The sequence below is a fragment of the Cyprinus carpio genome, chromosome A1 (assembly GCF_018340385.1).
Source record: "Cyprinus carpio isolate SPL01 chromosome A1, ASM1834038v1, whole genome shotgun sequence".
NCBI classification, from domain to species: Eukaryota; Metazoa; Chordata; class Actinopteri; order Cypriniformes; family Cyprinidae; genus Cyprinus; species Cyprinus carpio.
The window spans coordinates 5,360,797-5,380,667 of NC_056572.1; the positions used below are offsets into that span (position 1 = coordinate 5,360,797).

The 19,871-nt window shown below is 39.2% G+C and overlaps 1 protein-coding gene and 1 pseudogene across 3 annotated transcripts; both read right to left on the minus strand.

The window, feature by feature from the left end:
• Nucleotides 1-2,461: 2,461 nt before the first annotated feature.
• LOC122137050 lies at nt 2,462-6,779 on the minus strand (annotated as a pseudogene).
• Nucleotides 6,780-7,326: 547 nt separating this feature from the next.
• On the minus strand, nt 7,327-19,540 carry LOC109068102 (dihydropyrimidinase-related protein 1-like). Of its 3 annotated transcripts, XM_042722521.1 has the most exons (15): nt 18,742-18,919; nt 16,264-16,325; nt 16,068-16,156; nt 14,817-15,001; nt 14,009-14,173; nt 13,089-13,150; nt 12,899-12,980; nt 12,744-12,811; nt 12,509-12,629; nt 11,800-11,956; nt 10,502-10,643; nt 10,263-10,433; nt 9,823-10,002; nt 8,990-9,155; nt 7,327-8,855 (listed from the first exon to the last, which is right to left on the minus strand). In XM_042722521.1, exons 1-15 carry the CDS (start codon nt 18,764-18,766, stop codon nt 8,764-8,766), a joined length of 1,767 nt encoding a protein of 588 aa, XP_042578455.1. In that variant the 5' UTR covers nt 18,767-18,919; the 3' UTR covers nt 7,327-8,763. The 3 variants fall into 3 exon arrangements, with proteins under 3 accessions (XP_042578455.1, XP_042578412.1, XP_042578516.1); XM_042722478.1 differs by lacking the exon at nt 16,264-16,325 and having other exon boundaries at nt 18,742-19,540; XM_042722582.1 differs by lacking the exons at nt 16,264-16,325; nt 18,742-18,919 and adding an exon at nt 17,017-17,910.
• Nucleotides 19,541-19,871: the final 331 nt, after the last annotated feature.

The following is a 19,871-nucleotide window of genomic DNA, read 5'->3' on the forward strand; positions in this document are numbered from 1 at the left end:
AGTAAATATTTTAGGTCAAAGGGTTTGAATGACAAAAAAGTTTGTGAATCCTGGCATCATGATATCAGATATGTAATCATGTCATAAAAAAGTAACTAATCTGATTATGAACATTTGGTATAATTTAATTACAAGTTCTACATTTTTGGAATCTGATTACGTAACATTATGTTACTACCCAGCATTGACAACAGGGGATGGACTTTTTCACTGGTAGAAGCGTTATTATGGATAATGGATTAATATTTTGTCCAGAAGCAACAGATTTAAGTTAAAACACCTTAATGTTTTTGCTTCTTTCAAACAAGGCATCCATTCACAGCAGATGATCCTCTGGTGAGAAACTGATGTAATGCTAAATTTCTCCAAGTCTGTTCTGAGGAACAAACAAACTCATCTTCATCTTGGACGGCCTGAAGGTGAGTACATTTTCATTTTTAGGTGAACTGTTCCTTAAAGGTGATGACCTACAGTACACCCATTAAGTGTCACATTAGGGATATTTCAGCAAAATTTCACATGCAAAAAAGGCCAGTTTTCCATTTTCAATAGCATAGCGATGTATGAAGCTCTAATCACACAGAAGACACTTTCAAACCAAGCAGCTTTTTGTTGATCAGCGTGGCGAATTTGTGACATGAGTGAATCTGCCTGGGGAACTGTGTGGGGAACTGGATTTCGCCTGTGAAATTTCGTTGAGCAAAGGTAAATGTGACTGCCCCTGTTACTCAGGAGAGCTGTCAGAACTTGAGAGGAACTAACTTTGAATCTACTAAAAATTTTGTACAAATTTAATTAATTTTTTGCTATGTGCATTGACTTATGCCACACCTGTGCAGGGCCTGAAGGATTAAAAGGGGACGAAATTAATTAACATTAATTCTCCTTAACAGTATTTGATATTTTAAACCAATTCATGTAATATAAACCACAATATTACTATTTAAATAACATCTGTGTAGAGCAGTGGTTCTAGTCTTTTTGGCTCATATAAGATATTTCCACCAATATTTTTTACTATAATTATAGCAATAAATATATTTTTTTCATTTTTTTTTTTTTTACAATTTTAAATAACTTTTATTATTTTATTAATAATTATACTATTATAAATTGTATTAATAATAATAATAATAATATATTAATTAGAATAATCATTAGTCATCCTGCAAACCCTGAATCAATGCATTTATGTGGACTTTTTCACACGGCAAAACAACAAAGTGAATGTTTTAGTAAAGAGTTGGGTGGCCAATTGCCAGCATAATGTAGGCCTACAAATAAAATTGCTAAGGGATGAAGGAAATAACCAGTATTGTACTGAATGTAATAATGTAATATTGATTGTATTGAATGTAATATTAAAGGTGCTGTATGTAAGTTTTTAACTCTACTAAAGCATAAAAATACCATAATATGTTTGCAGATATTTAAGAAACATGCTAAGTTAACATACTTGTTTATCTGAAAAACAAGCTACAGTCATTTATTCACCTTTGAAAATGTGTGTTCCAGGCCGGAACGTCTGTCATTGTTTTGGTTTGTGAAACCCGCCCACTGCCAGTCTACCCAATTGTATTTCGGCACCCCGGGTTGCCAGTTACATTAAAACACATCAAACTACAAATCATCCATCTCCAATTACTCTCATCAATCTTACAACCATCAATCTTCAAACCTGACTATGAGTCAAAAAAGTCTAAAAAAAAACATTCTAAAAAAACCCTCTCCAGTATTTTGAATTTGGACTGCAATAAGTTCATACCTAGTTCAAAATACCTAGGTGGGGTCCGGTTAAAGGATCTAGAATATGGTCATGAAGAATAAGTCATTAATATGTGTCTAATGAGTAGTAATAAACAGCCAATATGTTAATATGCATACTAATAAGCAACTAACTAGTAATGAGATTTGGTCTTTAAAATAAAGTGTTACCTTAAAAACCAACCCAAAGCCTTTAAATGGTAATCTTCCGACAAGCATATAATAGTTACTAGTGCTAGTAGGACATCTAGTGGTGAACACATGTAGCTACAGGTGAAAAAAGTCGAGTGAAAGTTTTACTTTGAACAGCTAGTCAGATGAAAGTTAGTTAGTCTGTCAGTCTTTTTGGCCCTGTTTTTTGGAAGGGACAGGAAAGGTCCCTTTCCAGCTGACTAACAGAGGACTGCCGAATGATTTTGTCGCTGCATGCGGGCTCCTTTACAATCTGTGATAACCCGAGTATTTAAAGATGCACGCAGACATTGCTGTTTATCGTCTTTACTAAACTCAGCAGCAAATACAGAAACTGGCTTGCAAAACGGCAACAACACATACCAAAACATCCGGTGTGCAACAACTTAACTAGGACCGGGGGGAAGCAAAATAACAAACAAACATTCCGGGTTTCACCCCGGCCTACACCACAAATAGTCCCTCTGCAGCACTTCTCCCTCTTAAAGTGCAAAACATAAAACATTAATACACACACTGTAAGATAAGTGCCTCTTTACCAGGAGAAACATTGGTAGCAATATGAACATCAAATTTTTGTTAAACAAACAACACTCTTTTATATGGTATATTTAATCTTTGTGTATCTGTAGCTCAACATGTCAGTCTGTTTGGAGGCTTGTGTTGTCTCTTAGATCTCCTAAGCTCAGGAATGGTGTCCTCCGCACTGGAGGCAGGCTCTGGTCCCCCAGGTAGGCTCTGAGCAGGGTCAGCCGTAGCTGCCCGCTCCGACAATTCATCAGGTGCCTCCTCTGAGGGCTCAGACAGGCCCTCATGTGACACTTCCGCGTGCCCTGGAGCTATTGGCACGGCCTCTGCAGAGCCGCCCCCACTGACTTTGCATGAAACCCCGTGAGAACTCTTCCCTCCCCCATCATGGCGGACCCGCAAGTGATCTTGGTGCCCTGCGCACCTGCCTACCATCACATAATTCCACAACAAAAGATACTTGGCCCTGTCTGGCGGTGGATTACCCCTGGCAACCAGGGTGAACCTATGGCAAAGTTCTTGACATACACTCTGTCCCCTGGGTGAAAATGTCTCTCCTTGGCATGTTGGTCCCGCCTTGCTTTTTGCTCCTCCTGATACCTGGCAACCCCTCGCTCTGATGTCTGGCTGGAGGAGGTCCAGATGAGACTTTGGTCTCCTCCCCAGCAACATCTCAGCTGGAGACACTCCCGTAGTTGTGTGTGGAGTAATCCTGTATTGAAACAGGAAGCGTGCGAGCTTGGTTTCCAGCGATTGTCCTGACATCTCTTCCACAGCCCCTCTTTGAAAGTCTCCACAGCCCGCTCTGCCAAGCCGTTGGACGCGGGATGATAGGGGGCCGTGCAGACATGACGAATCCCGTTTCTATCCATAAACTCCTTGAAAACCTCACTGGTGAAAGTGGGCCCCGTTGTCTGTCACAATTGTGTCTGGCAGTCCATGTGTTGCGAAAATGCTTCTCAGTGTGTCTGTAGTAGTAGGTGCAGTAATATTTGACATGATATGTGCCTCGAGCCACTTGGAGTGTGCATCCACTAGCACTAAAAACATCCGACCCATAAATGGGCCAGCAAAATCCAGGTGAAGTCTGGACCACGGACAGCTGGGCCACTGCCATGGGTGTAGTGGCGCTGCCGCTGGCATCTTCAGGTTGCTTTGACACTGAGAACATACCTTCACCTTTTCTCTTCTAAAGCACAGTCCATCCCAGGCCACCACACAAATGATCTGGCGAGACTTTTCATACGGGAAACCCCGGGGTGGGCTTCATGTAGCTCGTCGTCATCACTTGAGCCCGCCCTGGAGGTGGGACAATCACTCTGGAACCCCAGAGGAGACAGCCATCAAGGACACTTAATTCAAGTTTGCGCTTGACGTAAGGTTTGAACCCCTCCTGTTCCACAGTGTCAGGCCACCCCTGCATCACCCACCTCTTCACCTGCGACAACACTGGGTCTCTTTCAGTCCACAGCTTTATTTGCTTTGCTGTCACTGGAGCCTGTGACAGTCTGTCCATCAGAAAAAAACAGTCTCTGGGGGAAAGCCTGTGTGGTGTGGTGTGTCTGGGAGAGGCAGACGGCTAAAAGCATCAGCATTTGCATTGTCCCTACCCGCCTTGTACTCTATGCTATACTGGTATGCTGACAGGGTTAATGCCCAGCGCTGTATTCTTGCTGAGGCCATGGGTGGAATGCCCTTTGTCTCACTGAACAGACCCATTCGAGGCTTATGGTCTGTGAAGATGGTAAAAGGGCGACCAAAACAGGTAGTGGTGGAAACGCTTTACTGCAAAAACAACCGCCAGGCCCTCCTTCTCTAATTGCGAGTACCCCTTTTCTGCTGCAGTAAGAGTACGTGACACATAGCTGATAGGCTTTTCACTTCCATCCTCCATGCGGTGCGAAAGAACTGCCCCCAGTCCATACGGGGAGGCATCACACGATAGAATGACCTCCTTGTCTGGGTCAAAATGTACCAGCAGTCGTGTTGAGTGTAACAGTCCCTTTACGTGCTGGAAAGCGTTGTCCTGATCCTGCTGCCATCTCCACACACAGCCTTTGTGTAGCAGCTGGTAGAGTGGGGCCAGCACGCTCGAGAGGTCTGGTAAAAACTTCCCATAATAGTTCACTAGACCCAGAAACGACCTAAGCTCTGCAATGTCCTTTGGTGTTGGGGCTTCCTTAATTGCTCTCACTTTGTCTTCGACTGGAGACAAGCCCTGAGCTGAAATCCGATGGCCCAGATATGTGACACTTGGAGCTTGAAAAACACACTTACTGCATTTCAGACGCAGCCCAGCCTCAGACATTCTCTTTAACACCAGGTCAAGGTTTTGCAAGTGTTCCTCTTCTGTTTTACCTGTGACGAGAATGTCATCCAGGTAGACGGCAACCTGGGGAATGTTCTGAAACAGATTGTCCATGGTGCGTTGGAAAATAGCCGGGCTTGAGGCAACGCCAAACACCAGGCGGTTATACTTGAATAGGCCCTTGTGAGTGTTTATAGTCACATATTGCTTAGAGTCTTCATCTAGCAAAAGTTGTTGATATGCGTGACTCATGTCTAGTTTAGTGAATGTTTTTCCACCTGCTAGTGTAGCAAATAGGTCCTCCACTCGCGGTAGGGGGTAGGTGTCGAGCTGTGAGGCCTGATTAATGGTCATTTTGTAATCCCCACATATGCGCACTTCCCCGTCCTCCTTCACCACTGGCACTATTGGGGCTGCCCAGTCAGAAAACTCCACAGGCTCAATCACCCCTGCCCTTTGTAGCCTTTCCAACTCCGCCTCAACCTTAGCTTTCATGGCATATGGTACTGTTCGTGGTTTGAAGAAACGCGGTTGTGCTTTGGGTTCCACACACAGTTTAACTGTGGTCCCTCGGAGGGTACCCAATTCCTCTTTAAAGACATCAGCATATTTCCCTATGATGTCCTGTACCACAGTGGTATGTTTGATTTCACCCCAGATCTGTCCCCAATTCAGGTGAATTTTCTGGAGGAGATCCCGCCCCAACAAGCTCGGTCCCTCCCCCTCGACCACAAGCAGTGTCACCGCGGCCTGCTGTTCTTGATATACAATGTCCACCTTGATAGCCCCCGCGAGTGGGATGCACTCACCCGTGTACGTTCTGAGCCTAATACTTGTCTCTTCCATTGCAGGTGCACCCCCTGAGCTCCACAACCTGTTGAATGTGGTTTGACTGATTACTGAAGCTGAGGCCCCAGTGTCCACTTCCATGTTCAGCTCTTTGCCATTCACCTTAACTGTTGCATAGATGGGCTGAGCCCGGGGCTGGCCACGGATATTAAACATGTTGAATGAGCACTGCTCCTCAAAATCCTCACTCTGCAGGTGATGTGTGTTGGGCTTAGGTGCTTTTCCCCCATCCTTTTGTCTGTTTATTTTTAGCACCCCTGCACTTTTTTGCAATATGCCCCCTTTTCTGGCAATTATGGCAAACAGCGTCTTTAAAGCCACAGTCATTCGCAAAATGCGGACCCCCACAACGATAACACTCTGTGGGTCTTCCTGAACTACTTTTGCTTTCTTTTGCTACAAAATGGGCAGTATCTGATAGCGTCCCTCCCCCTGCATTTTTTATGTCCATCGTGTTGTTTGCCGCCGTCTCCATGGCTAGGGCAATGTCCAAAGCCTTTTTAAAAGTCAGTGTGGCTTCACCCAATAAGCGGCGCTGAATGACGTCATCGTTAATTCCACAGACTAACCTGTCCCGCAACATGTCCTCCAGCACTGCCCTGAACTCACAGTGCTCAGATAGCTGCCTCAGTTCCGCCACAAACTCCGCCACTGTCACTCCTGACTTGCGTGAATGCGTGTGAAACTTGAAGCGCTGCACAATCACCGAGGGCTTGGGATTGAGGTGATTTTGCACCATCTCCACAATTTCTTTGAACCCTATCTCTCCCGGTTTCTGCGGCGTTGCAAGATTTCGGATCAATCTGTACGTTTTAGCCCCGCACACACTCAGGAGGATTGATCGTTGTTTCTCCTCATCCACAATGTCATTAGCCAGGAAAAAGTGCTCCAGTCTCTCGACATATTCCACCCAGTCACCATCCTTCTCGGAAAACTCACTGAGCGAGCCGACAGTAGCAGCCATAGCTTGTGTTTAATTATTTGCCAACTTCTTCGCTGTAGAACCGGCTGACTTACTGGAACATTGGCTTGGTTATTATCGGTTTTAATCCTCGTCGCCAGTGTGATAACCCGAGTATTTAAAGATGCACGCAGACATTGCTGTTTATCGTCTTTACTAAACTCAGCAGCAAAAACAGAAACTGGCTTGCAAAACGGCAACAACACATACCAAAACATCCGGTGTGCAACAACTTAACTAGGACCGGGGGGAAGCAAAATAAAAAACAAACATTCCGGGTTTCACCCCGGCCTACACCGCAAATAGTCCCTCTGCAACACAATCCTTTTTTTTTTTTCGCTTTGCAGGTGGTGGAATACTGTTTGCTTATTTTTTTGTATCTTCATTAGAATCTCACTTGGTTGTCTTTAGTCTTTGTCTTTTTTCATCTTTTTATCCATTTTATTATTTTATTTTTATTTTTTTTTCCAGATGTGACTTTTGCTCTGTCTGTCTCCATCCAAGCAAGCTTTGTTTTTACAGGTGGTGAAGTTGCATTTTTATTTTCTGGACAGTACTGGTGAAATTTTCAATATTTATTTGTTGGCAAGACGTGTCTCCAGAAACTGACTAAAATACAAAATATTGTGAGAAATAAATCAACCCCAGGTTTCTTTGTTCATGTCTGTCAGATATGGTTAATTCAGAAAAAGGCAATCTCACACAAGTGAAACAAACAGTGACATCAATTTATGAACTTTATTTCAGCATAGCAAAGTGAACATCATTGTCAACAGTCGCTAAGTGCATTAGTGGATATCAGCCTACAAAAACAAAAATGGCATTGTTCATAAACACTATATATACCATAGGCAATCACAATGGGGTATGGGAAATAACACAGCAGGCTTGGAATTGCCCTTGTATTGGTCCAAAACAAGAGCGATTACCATTTATCCAGTGGAAGTTTAGTATTAAGACTTTTATCGTACACAGTGACTAGGCTAGTGTGGAGCAATACTGTAAAAATCTCACAATAGAAGGAAAAAAACAGGCAGATGAAATTAAAAATCTTCAGCTCTTTCTGAATGCATCTTGTGTCACATATGAGGGTGTTGCAGACAAATAAACAAATCTTGCAGCTTGCATATAATTGCATTCTTTGATTTTGCATTTGTGCTACTGAGGTAATATGAAAACCATCTCTAGTCAACATCTTATTTTGTAATAAGCAAAATCTACTCAGTCAAGAGCATGGAGGAGCTAAAATGCAATGAAGCCATTTTACTAAATGCAGAATTAAAACAAAAAGTGATATAACAAAGTTTTCTTGTAAAGCACATTTTAATTAGATAAAATTATCCTTAAAGTATAAAGAGAGAATAAGAATCAAAAGGTCAGATGTGAATAACACCAACATCTAAAAGTGAGATCATGCAATCCACCCCCATTCTTAACCACAAACAGACTGATAACACAGAATTAAAAACATTTCATTGCACAGAGAACATGAGAGTGCTTGTGAGAGCAGGTCGTCACTCAGCATTAAAATGTACTTATTAGTGGTACATCTATGCCAAAACTGATCTCAGACCTGCATTCTAGCACTTGTCCCTTATCATCACTAACATAAGTTATCTTTAGTTCTGTAAATTGTCCAGCATGAGGAGCACCATTTTTTGTTTTTGGAATGACCAGTGACTGGTTTCACAGGGCTTCAAAGTAGGACGTTTTCAACATTGTCACAAACACTTGGGTCACATCAGCAGAATAAGGGTATAATAACTCAAAAATCTGAGTAGTTATATTAGCATTGTTTAAATGCTACATTTTCTAAAATTTGTTACAGATATAAAGTATTTTCTAGTGATTGTCTAGCTATCTATAGATATTTATATAGGTATGTTTTAGTAGTGAGACTAGTGTGCACAATGCACACAGTAATATTCACTGTGGATGGGACATTTACTGCACAGGTAAGGTACAGTGATATTTTGACATGCATGCGTTTCACAAAAATCTGTTAATAGCATGGCCCTATGAGAGGAGAATACTGATGATTTGTCAACAGATAGAACTATAATAATACACACGCACACACACACACACACACACACACACACACACTCACACAAACACTCTCTCTCTCTCTCTCTCAAAATCACATGGGAGCTGCAGAGGCTTAACCAAGGCTGGTGATGTTGGAACGACCACCAGGGGGTGCTACAATGCGGTGGCCAGAGCGCCGAGGAATGTTGTCGTCGATTTGAGCCCCTAATAGTATTGAAATAATCATAAAAATATACTTGCTGTAAAATACTAATAACATGATACATTATTCAAAGGAATTCCTGAATATTATTTTCTTAGGGAATATATTACGTTCTAATAGTCTGATCCCATCTTACCTGATAGGCTGAAGTTAGACTGATGCAAGTTTCTGATTGGTGGAGGCTGGTGTGTAGTGGGCGAGGTCTTGGCGGAGGGTGCTGGGGTTATGTATTTGGGTGTTGCTGGGACATCATATACTGGACCATCATACATCCCACGAGAAACTCCCTGCTTGCACATCATCTGCCAAAAACAGTTACAGGACAGGTGCTTTTTTTTATAACAGTCTTTACACCATATCACAACACATCTAGTTCATTATGACATTATCATTTATCAGATGAATGCTTAGAATGCAAATACTGAGCCAATATGCTACTACATTGATTAAAAAAAACAAAGAAATGTATACTTTTATTTAGCAAGAATGCATTAAATTGATTAAAAGTCCATAAAGACATTTATAATATGATTTCTGTTTCAAATAAATGCTGTTCTTTTGAACTTCCTATTTAGCAAAAATCCTGAAAATAAAACGTATCACTGTTTCCACAAAAATATGAAGCAGCACAATGGTTTTCAAAATTGATATTAATAATAAAAAATGTTTCTTAAAGAACATTATCACCATATTAAAAATGATTTCTGCAGGATCATGTGACACTGAAGACTGGCCAAATGATGCTGAAAATTCAGCTTTGCCATCACAGGCTAAATTACATTTGAAAGTATATTAAAACAGAAAATTTTACTATTTTTACAGTGTTTTGGATCAAATAAATGCAGCCTTGGTGAGCATAAGAGAAAATCATACCGAACCCAAACTTTTTAATAGTAATTTATTTATACAGAAAAGCTTACTAAGACTGAGTGGAGGTCAGTAAAATAATCAGTGGATTAAGAGTCATACCTTGTTGCGGTACTTAATGCGCTGGTAGGCGACGTCAGGGAAGGGTTTGCGGGAGATGAAACGTCCAGTCCCCTGCTGAACCTGGAGCTTCCCTTCCTCAAACACAATCCTACCCTGACTGACCACATACACTGGACCACCGTGACACTCCATCCCCTCAAAAATATTATACTCCAGAGCCTAGAAATAGAAGAAGAGAGATGTACTACTAGAAGAAAACCAATTTTCCAGTGTTTTTTCAAGTATAAACAAAATCACCATTAAAATTTTGAAAGCTTTTAAGATTTAGGAAAAATGTAGTTTTGCAAATGTATTATTTTTTTTAGAAAAAGATCAGAACAATTCAACAACCTATTACAGATGTATAAATGCAGTATTAAATGTATGTATAACTAAATAACAGCCACCCAGAGTATCTTGCAGAGCTTTGTAATCCTCACCGACTGCTGTGCTTTGGCTGTGATGGTCTTGATCTTGTCAGGGTCCCAGATAACAATGTCAGCATCTGAACCCACTGCTATCCGACCCTTACGAGGGTACAGGTTGAAGATTTTGGCTGCATTAGTGCTTGTAACTGCAACAAACTGGTTTTCATCCATCTTCCCCATAGCCTGTAGGGAACAAATTGAGTGGTAACTTGTACCTCAGTCCATATAAGCATACATGCAGATGCACTTACCACAGCTTTGTCCCAAACGAAACCCATTCTCTCCTCCACTCCATTGGTTCCCTCTGGTATAAGAGTAAAGTTGTCCTTCCCTATGGCCTTTTGAGAGGTGCTATAAGCACAATGTCCACTACCCACGACCTGCAGATCCCCACTGAAGATAGAAGATTAAGAGAAATGTAACTACAGGTGTAGCAGCTCCAAACAGAACATGATCTGCCCTATAGAGCTAGCTGTGATGTTCTGTGTGATCTTACTTTTCTTTATGAGTTGCATAATGTGTCATAGAACTGTACACTGTTCAAAAGTCTGAGGCATTAGAGGCATTAAACATTAAATTAGTGTTTATTACATTATTTTAGTGTCATGCATGTTGCCATGATGGTGTTTAGTATTTGTTTGAATGACACTGTGAACATTTTACATATTAGTATTTACCTCGTCAGCTTTGTAATGAGGTAAATACTTGTGATGAGCTTTGATTCATCATGTGACTTTCATCAGTGTACAGTGGTTTCTGTGAAACTGAAATGGTTTCTTCATGTGGGTTAACCATACAACCAGGCCCAACTGAATTTGTCAGCTTCAATTAAATATGTGCAATCCAAATGGATGTATGCATCTATAATCCTTATGGATATGTGTGACTGTTATTTGTCTTCACGTAATGCATATAATCTAATACTTGATCTTTGATCTTTTTCTAGAATTTCCTCTCATCCTTTGGACCCATCTAATGTATCTAAGCTAAAAATAAATGTCCTCTCTCCAGCTGTGTCAGTCTGCCTCTGTGCGACAGTGTGTGTGTGTGTGTGTGTAAATCCCTATGCCTGTGAGTGTGTGTGTGCATGTCGAAGTATGTGTGGCTGTGGATGTCAACATAATGACATCTCTCTCATACTCTAACAGCATGCAGATCTACAAGTTATGTGTGTGTGTGTGTGTGTGTGTGTGTGTGTGTGTGTGTGTGTGTGTGTGTGTGTGTGTGTGTGTGTGTGTGTGTGTGTGTGTGTGTGTGTGTGTGTGTGTGTGTGTGTGTGTGTTTGTTTGTGTGTGGGGGGAGAGAGGACGAGGGTGCTCTGTAACCATGGCAACATGAGATGAAAGCCTGATCTATTTTTAGAAATGGGGCCAGGAAAAGGTGTGTCTGTGGTCTGGGCGTAGCAGAGAGCCAAAGTAATTGAGAGAGTAGATAAAAAATGGGTAGATAGTGCCACTTTCCCAAAGTCTCCACTGTTACACTGCATCTACACGAATGATGCCAATGTCACAGATGTCTAAAAATGTAGAAATAACTCAACATTTCTTACCAGGACAGTAGAGAGTGAAGGTGGTCAGGTGTCGTCGGGTCAGGGCTGAGGGGTGGAGAGGTCACATAGGCTGCTGCTTTTGCCCAGTTTTTGCTCCAATAGTGTGATCCATCTGTTGCCAAGCTGGCTGTGATTGGCTCCCCAAAAACAACAGAGCCTAAAGCCAGTGCAATGAAAAGAATCCGTACAAATTTATGGATTAATTTAAAAAAAATGTATACTACCATTCAAAAGTTTAAGGTCAGTAAGATTTTTTTTTTTAAAGAAGTTAATACTTTTTTTCAGCAAGAATGCATTAAATTGTCCAAAAGTAACAGTAAAGACTTACATTAAAAAATTTAATAAAATAAATTATGTTATTCTCAACTTTCTAGAATGCTAAAAAAAATCATTATTAATAATATAAGAACATACATTGCTAATTAAAAAAAAAATATTCTTGAGCTGCAAATCATATTAGAATGATTTTTGATCATGTGAGACTGAAGACTGAAGTAATGACGCAGAATATTCAGCTTTACCATCACAGCAATAAATTATATATTAAGAATATATTAAAATAGAATAATAATAATAATATTTCACAATTTTACTGTTTTTACTGTATTTTTGATTAAGTATATGCAGCCTGGGTGAACATATGAGGCTTCTTTAAAAAATATTAAAATATTAACTCAGCATTCAACAATATTTCACAATTTGTAATCACCTTTCTTCCGTGCAGTGGCCACAGTATCAGCTGCACTTTTACTCATCACTTTGGTGATGTAGACAGGGCAGTTGACTCGGTTGCCAAGGGTGATGGCACGGAAAACAGCCTCTGCCTCCAGCTGTGAAACAGACAACCAATTACATCAGGACACCTCACGCCATTGAAAGTGGCCAGAGAAACAGTTACTCAGTTAAACTTGTAATTAATTCGCCAGTTTGTTTATTGATCCCACCTCCTCTGGACGGCTCAGTGGGTGGCCCTCTGGACCGGTGATACCCATTCCCAAGATTTTGCTTTGTTCTTGAACACAAATTTTGTGAACATGAAAAAACAGTAAATGGCACCTAAATATTTTGGAATACTGTATGGCATTTGCTCATTAGTCAACCTGTGCTATCAGGTCTCCATTCTCTGCATGAACCAGAACCACTGCCCCCAGCTCCTTAAGGAATGAGAATGCTTCATACAACTATAGGGGAGAAAGAGAGATCAGATTTTATGATATTATAGTACAGAACTTTCTATAGATGGAAGCATACAGTAGATTGCAATGTTGCAAATGGCAACATCAACTAACCTGAGAGTCAGGCATTTGAAATAACCCTTTGTAAGCCATGTACACTTGGAAAGAGTTGATTCCTGCCGAAAGAAGAGAACATTAACATGTATTTCCAAAGATATACAGTACCGTTCAAAAGTTTGGGATTGGTAAAATTTTCAATGACTCTTAATCCATTGATTATTTTACTGACCTTCACTCAGTCTTAGTTAGCTTTTCTGTATATATAAACTACTATTAAAAAGTTTGGGTTCGGTATGATTTTTCATGTTTTTGAAAGAAGTCTCTTCTGCTCACCAATGCTGCATTTATTTGATCAAAAATATAGTAAAACTGTAATATTGTGACATACAAATTAAAATAACTGTTTTCCATTTTCAATAGAATTTAAAATGCAATTTATTTCTGTGATGGCAAAGCTGAATTTTCAGCAGCCATCACTCCAGTCTTCAATGTCACATGATCCTTCAGAAAGCATTCTAATATGCTGATTTGGTGCTCAAGAAACATTATTATCATATCAATGTTGAAAACAGTTGTACTGCTTAATGTTTTTTCCAGAAACAACTGATACATTTTTCAGGACTCTTTGATAAATAAAAAGTTCAAAAGAACCCTTGCTACGTGTACTGCATTAAGCTAACTGAGACTTGTTATAGCACTTGCATATCATTGCTCTCTTGTTGATTTTGATTGCTTCCATTTGTAAGTCGCTTTGGATAAAAGTGTCTGCTAAATGACTAAATGTAAATAATTTGTATAACTTTATAAATGGCTTTACTGACACTTCGGCTAGTTTAATGTGTCCTTACTGAATACAAGTATTATTATTTTTTTATTTACTCACTGACCCCAAACGTTTGAGCAATAAGTGTATTAACCATTAGCACTTCAAGTGAATTTCAAATATGTGATTACAAATTTAAATATGTGTTCACCTTTTTCCTGTACCAGTTGTTCCAGCTCCTCCTTCACACCTTCATGCCAATGTGGGATATCCAAATGAAGTGAATAATCACAGCAGGACTTCTTATCAGCCACTTCCTGCCACTTCTCAAAGGCCTCTAATAGACTCTCACCAGGCTGTGGAGTCACATGGTCAACTGAAATAGAAGATGTCGGATTCTGCTCAAACTGGTTTTGAGTTTTTTTGGTTGGTTTTTGAAGACTCTGTTAAGTCATTTCTATTATTTTCTATTGAAGATGCTGTTAGTTTGCATGCTGCTTTAGTCTTTGATTACTCATTAATCTCTGTGTGTTCCTCAAAGACTTTTTCACATGCACAAAAACTCCTTTCACTCTTTGTGGGTGGAAATTATGTCACTCACAACAGCTAATAGTTCTGATTCATTGTTTAAAGAAAATTAACTACTGTAACCATAAAAACCTATTGTCTCAGACTACTAGAAGAAACAAAATCTGACTGTAGCTGACATGCAGGAAATGCATTCCTAGGGCACGTCCTTGTAGCAACAACAGACATATTTGGGACACTGCTTTGCTCTCGAAGGGAGATGCAAGTGAGTCCTAGTCCAGCCTATTTGTCCTCCTTGCTAGGGAAGCTGGCACTGCATCCTAAATATTCAACATACTTGCAAATATAGTAGGTAAAATAAGGTTGCATACTTGAATCTTTGCCCAAATGAGACAATCTTGAGATCAAATGTAATTTTATGTCCTTTTTTTTTTTTTAGAAAAAACTTCCTAAACTTTTATTTTTTTGAATAACAATTCCTCCAGACTTACTGATCATAGTAGTTCCTCCTGCCAGAGCAGCTTTGGTGCCCTGGTAGAAGTCATCCACAGGTGGAGTGCCTAGGTAAGGCTTATGAAGACAGGTGTTCACATCAATACCTCCAGGAATCACCATACACCCATTAGCCTCAATCACCTTCACTCCTCCCGGCACAATCAGGTTCTCCCCAACCTGTCTGTAGGAGAGAGAGAGGGTTCAATAAAGCGCAGAGAGGGCCAAGGAAGGAAAAAATATTCATGGGACCAAATACATACTACAAATGTACTATATTACACAAAAGATTAAAATGTAGGTTTTTAATTAAAACATCATAAAGAGTTATAAAGAGATTTTTAAGGCCTGATGCCACAGGAGAATGTCATATTTTGCCAAATAAACTATGTTATGAAATACAATGCAATTACACATTATTACATTCTACTGACAAGACACAGTTTTATTTTATTTTATTTTATTTTTTTAACCTTTTTTTTTATTTTTTACTTCAAACTAATTATCTAATCAGTATTAATGGTTATTTGTGCAAGAAAACATATAGCTGCATTTATAAAAGGGTCCCTGGCAATCATGATATTTGGGGGTCCTTGGAATCAGAAAGTCTCAAAACTCCAATCATAAGGTATATATATCAATTATTTTTTTCATGTATCATTGATATTCATATTAATGATATGCCATTGCTAGTGAAAAATTGCACTGTGCTTTGAAAAATAATATGTTCACTTGCTTGTGCATAATATTAAGTCAATCTTAATTAAATCAACATAAATGTCAACATATACTGATATATATATATATATATATATATATATAAATACAGTATAAAAAAAACCAATGTTACTAAAGTAATACTATGTACTAAACACACAATTATTTCTGATTTCTAATTATTAATTAATTCTTTGAAAATAATATTCCTTTAACATTCAGCAAACTAGACATTTTTACATTATTGGAATGTCTCATATTAACATTTTTAGGATGGTGAGTTGTTAATAAAATTAAGTTTCAGATACATTGTGCTAACCTTAAAATAACATCCCACCACCATTAAGATAAATTTATATATTTTATAAGATGCTGCATAGAGCCATTTAAGATTTTTTTTATATGTGACTGTGATCGATGAGCAGGTTTCATGCATGCATCATTCATATTTATATTAACGATATGCAATTGCTAATGAAAAAGTGCATTGTGCTTTGGAAAAATTGTGCATTTGCTTGTGCATGATGTCTTACTTAATAATTCCATCTTCAACATAAACGTCAGCATATTGTGACTGATCATCATTAACCACTCTTCCACCTTTAATCACCAGCCGTTCATTCTGAGGACGAGAAAGAGAAAGAGAGAGAGCAAGAAAATAAGTGATTCCAACACCAGTTTCAACCTTATTTTACCTACTATATTTACAATTCAGTGAAGTGCTCTTACAACCACTGATAAAAGAGCCTTCTGCACAGTTTCAGCCTCACACTCTGTGAATGGGTGGGGTTCTATGAACAGAGAAGAGCACATGTGGTAATGTGGAAAGATGTTAGGTTCCCATGGTAACCTCACATCATCCAGTTGTCAGGAAGGCACATACTGTACCACGGCGCTTTCCTCAGCTGGTTTAGGCTGCATATTCAAATAAAAAAACCTCAATATATGCGCTATCCCTAGATGTCAACCAGACACAGATCAAGGATTAGGATCGTTCTAATCCATTACTCATAACTACACGCAAAAATACAGCACATAGGGAACATATTCCTCCTGTTCTTTGTCTTAATGTGTACACTGGCATTTAAAAAGTCTCTTTATTCAAATTTCTGCTCTTGGCGACAGACACTGTTGCGTCTCGTCCGCCACGGATGCACTCGCCTTTGGTCAAATGAAACGCGCCAATCAAAGCTACTGTATTCATGCATTGATTTATTATTTATTCCCGTATCTATTTTAAATGCAATTGGAGCATTCGTCGCTTGATGCACAGCAGGGATGTGTGCCTGGCTTTGCCACAATATAGCAGCATTGTAGCAATGAGGCTTTGCCACATTGTAGCAACTTTCCGTCGGCTGATTTCAGTGCTCTTCTAAGCGGCCTCTGCTTTGTTGGCTTGCTAAGAATTTAATCCCTTCTCTTTTCCCCCATGCGCAGGATTTACCGGGTAGCAGCAGGGTCGACTCGCAGCCGGTATCTTACCGTCAAATGCGGGATGTTCTTCTTCCCTTGGTAGCCCGTCCCAGACATCTCTCCTTTATAATTTGAGGAGATGAAAAATGAGCAGTCATCCGCTTCTTTGTGCCACCAACCAACTTAACGAGCTAGCGCTCCGTTAGTGCTGCACAAGCGAGCGCCTCTCCCGAGGGGTGTGTGTGTGTGTGTGTGTGTGTGTGTGTGTGTGTGTGTGTGTGTGTGTGTTTGAGTGTATGTGAGTACTGAGTGTGTATCTGTTCGCCTGTTCGAAGACGTGATTTGTGTTTGTTGGAGCGCCCCCCTCACATGGAACAGAGAGAGGGAGAACGGGCGAAAATCGGTGACGAGAATGTCGGTGTTATGGGTTAAGAATGGTTTACTAATAGTTTCGTTAAATTTGCTTTTCTTCTACGATAGGCTATATTTAATTTAAAGTCTGAATGGTCGTTTCAAAATTCCAATTTCTAAATTCTAAAAAAATAATAAATACCGTTCTATTAACATTAAGGAAAGTAGACACTTTTGCATTATTGGTTATCAATAATGTTAAATTAATAAAAAAAATTAAGTTGAAAACGTTGCAGAAACGTTGTAGTTATAGCTAACCTTAAAATAGCGTTCCACTAAAAAAGGAAATTATCTCGCTTTTAGAACATTCCAACAAACCCCTACCACAACCTGGAAAACTTTTTCTTTTTTTTTTTCTTTTTTTAAATGTTCTTACTTTTTTCATAAATTTGTTAACTGGGTATAAACCAACCTATTTGAGTGAGCTGATATTATCTGTTTGTGAAATTAACTTTTAATAATAAGCCAATAAAAAGTCACACTATATCCGAAAGTTAATAAAAAAACTGGCCAAAATATCGTTGAAGAGACAAACGTGAAAACAATGTAAAATACAGTAAAATAATGCTATAGTCATTGAATAAATATCAGAAAATGCTATTTATGCGTGGAAAAAAAGAAAGAAAAATTTGATGGTCTACGGGAAACTCTGAAATGGGAATGGCCCATAAATTATAACATAATTTGTAACTTTTTACTTAGAAAAACATTAATGTAACATTTTACATTTTTCTCTCTATGAAGTAGATAATTCGAAATTTTTACTGCTTTAGCTAAATCTAAGGTTTTTTGTTGTTTGTTTTCTTATTATAGAAAAAATACATTATTGGATTTTATATATATATATATATATATATATATATATATATATATATATATATATATATAAATATATATATATATATATATATATATATATATATATATATATATATATATATATATATATAATATATATATATACATAAATATATATTACCATAAAGGCAACCTACAGTTAACTAGGATATATGTTTTTTATTTTCACATTTTACAATACGTTAAAGTTTGATTTGTTTTGTTTGTTTGTTTGTTTTCTTATTAGGCTATAGTACAATTAGGGCTACAGCACTGGATTTCATGTTAAATTTTATATTTTTTCCCATCTATATAGTAAGGTAACTTACTTTACCTCATTTTACCATACATACGGTTTTTAATTTCGTAGCCTATTTTATATAAAATTAGTAACCAATAGCCTACCATGCAGTGTTTATTTTATGCTTAACATAAAATCTATGTTGTTTATCTTTTATAAGCAAATTAAAACCTTGTGCTTGCATTGTTTAAGGTTCAAATCCGCTGAAAAATTCCTGTATCGTCAAGCATAAAATTCAAGCCCACCTTCCCGTTGTTTTGATAACCACATTCCTTTTCAGTCTGATCCGTAATTTCGACACCCGGACGCCCGTCGTCTCTCTCACCCGGGGAGCTGATGAAGGTCCCGCCGCTGATCTCATAGGCTTCAAAATCCCCATCCACAATGCGTTCCCTGCTACTGCTGCGTGAGCTCCTGTTCTCCTTCCTCCCTACGGCGTACTGGTCGAAATCGATAGTCTTGCTATCATACGCGCCCTCGACGGAGCTGAACATTCCGTGAGACTTGTGACGCTGGCTGGGTCCAGTCGAGATGGGTTTAGCCAGGTACACAGGGAGCTCATCCTCCCGGTTCCACTGTCGCCTACAGTCCGACATCACTCACAGGACGGAAACGATGCTCTAATACAATGATGTAACGAGATGCCAGTGCAGAAATCCAGGTCAGCCTTGGTTTGCCTGGGGATGCGAGGGTCGCAGCTTGCAGACTGATAATGCAAATGATGCTGCGATCTACTTTCCAGACAGGAGGGCAGTGATATAGCCTAATACGCGCTTTATTATGAGCTAGTCCGAATAATATTGCATCCTCATATCCAGTTACCTTTCAACACTGGTAAAAGCCAATTTAGTTACTTGTTTTAATTTAGTCCTATATCAAATGTTTTTTTCTGTTTACTCTGTGTATTTGGGCAATGAAGTGCCTGCCATCCACCATCCGAAAGATGCGCAAAAACACTGCAGTCAGCTGCACCGACTTGCATAAAACTATCAGTCTGGGTAAACGCATGGAACTTGGTGAACCAAGTACAACATGTTCCTGCCACTCAGTGAACGAATCTTTAGTAAACAGAATAGATTCAAAAGATTCGAGTCACTGAGACGAATCAAAATGCGCACTACTGGAATGTTCAGTCTAGCGTTGGTTCCTATGCTGTCTCCTTCTGTCTCACAAATAGCACGGGGTATAAATTGTTATAATGAACATATGGAGCTGTTTTTCAGAACTGCACGAGCGTCCCGCAACAACACTGCAAACTGCGTCTTCTGTGAGCAGGCCTACACCACTGAGCGAGCAAAAAGCTATTATTATTCAGCTTATTCAACTGGAACAATATTCAACTGCAACTCCTTCATGATTTTATCATGATAAAGAA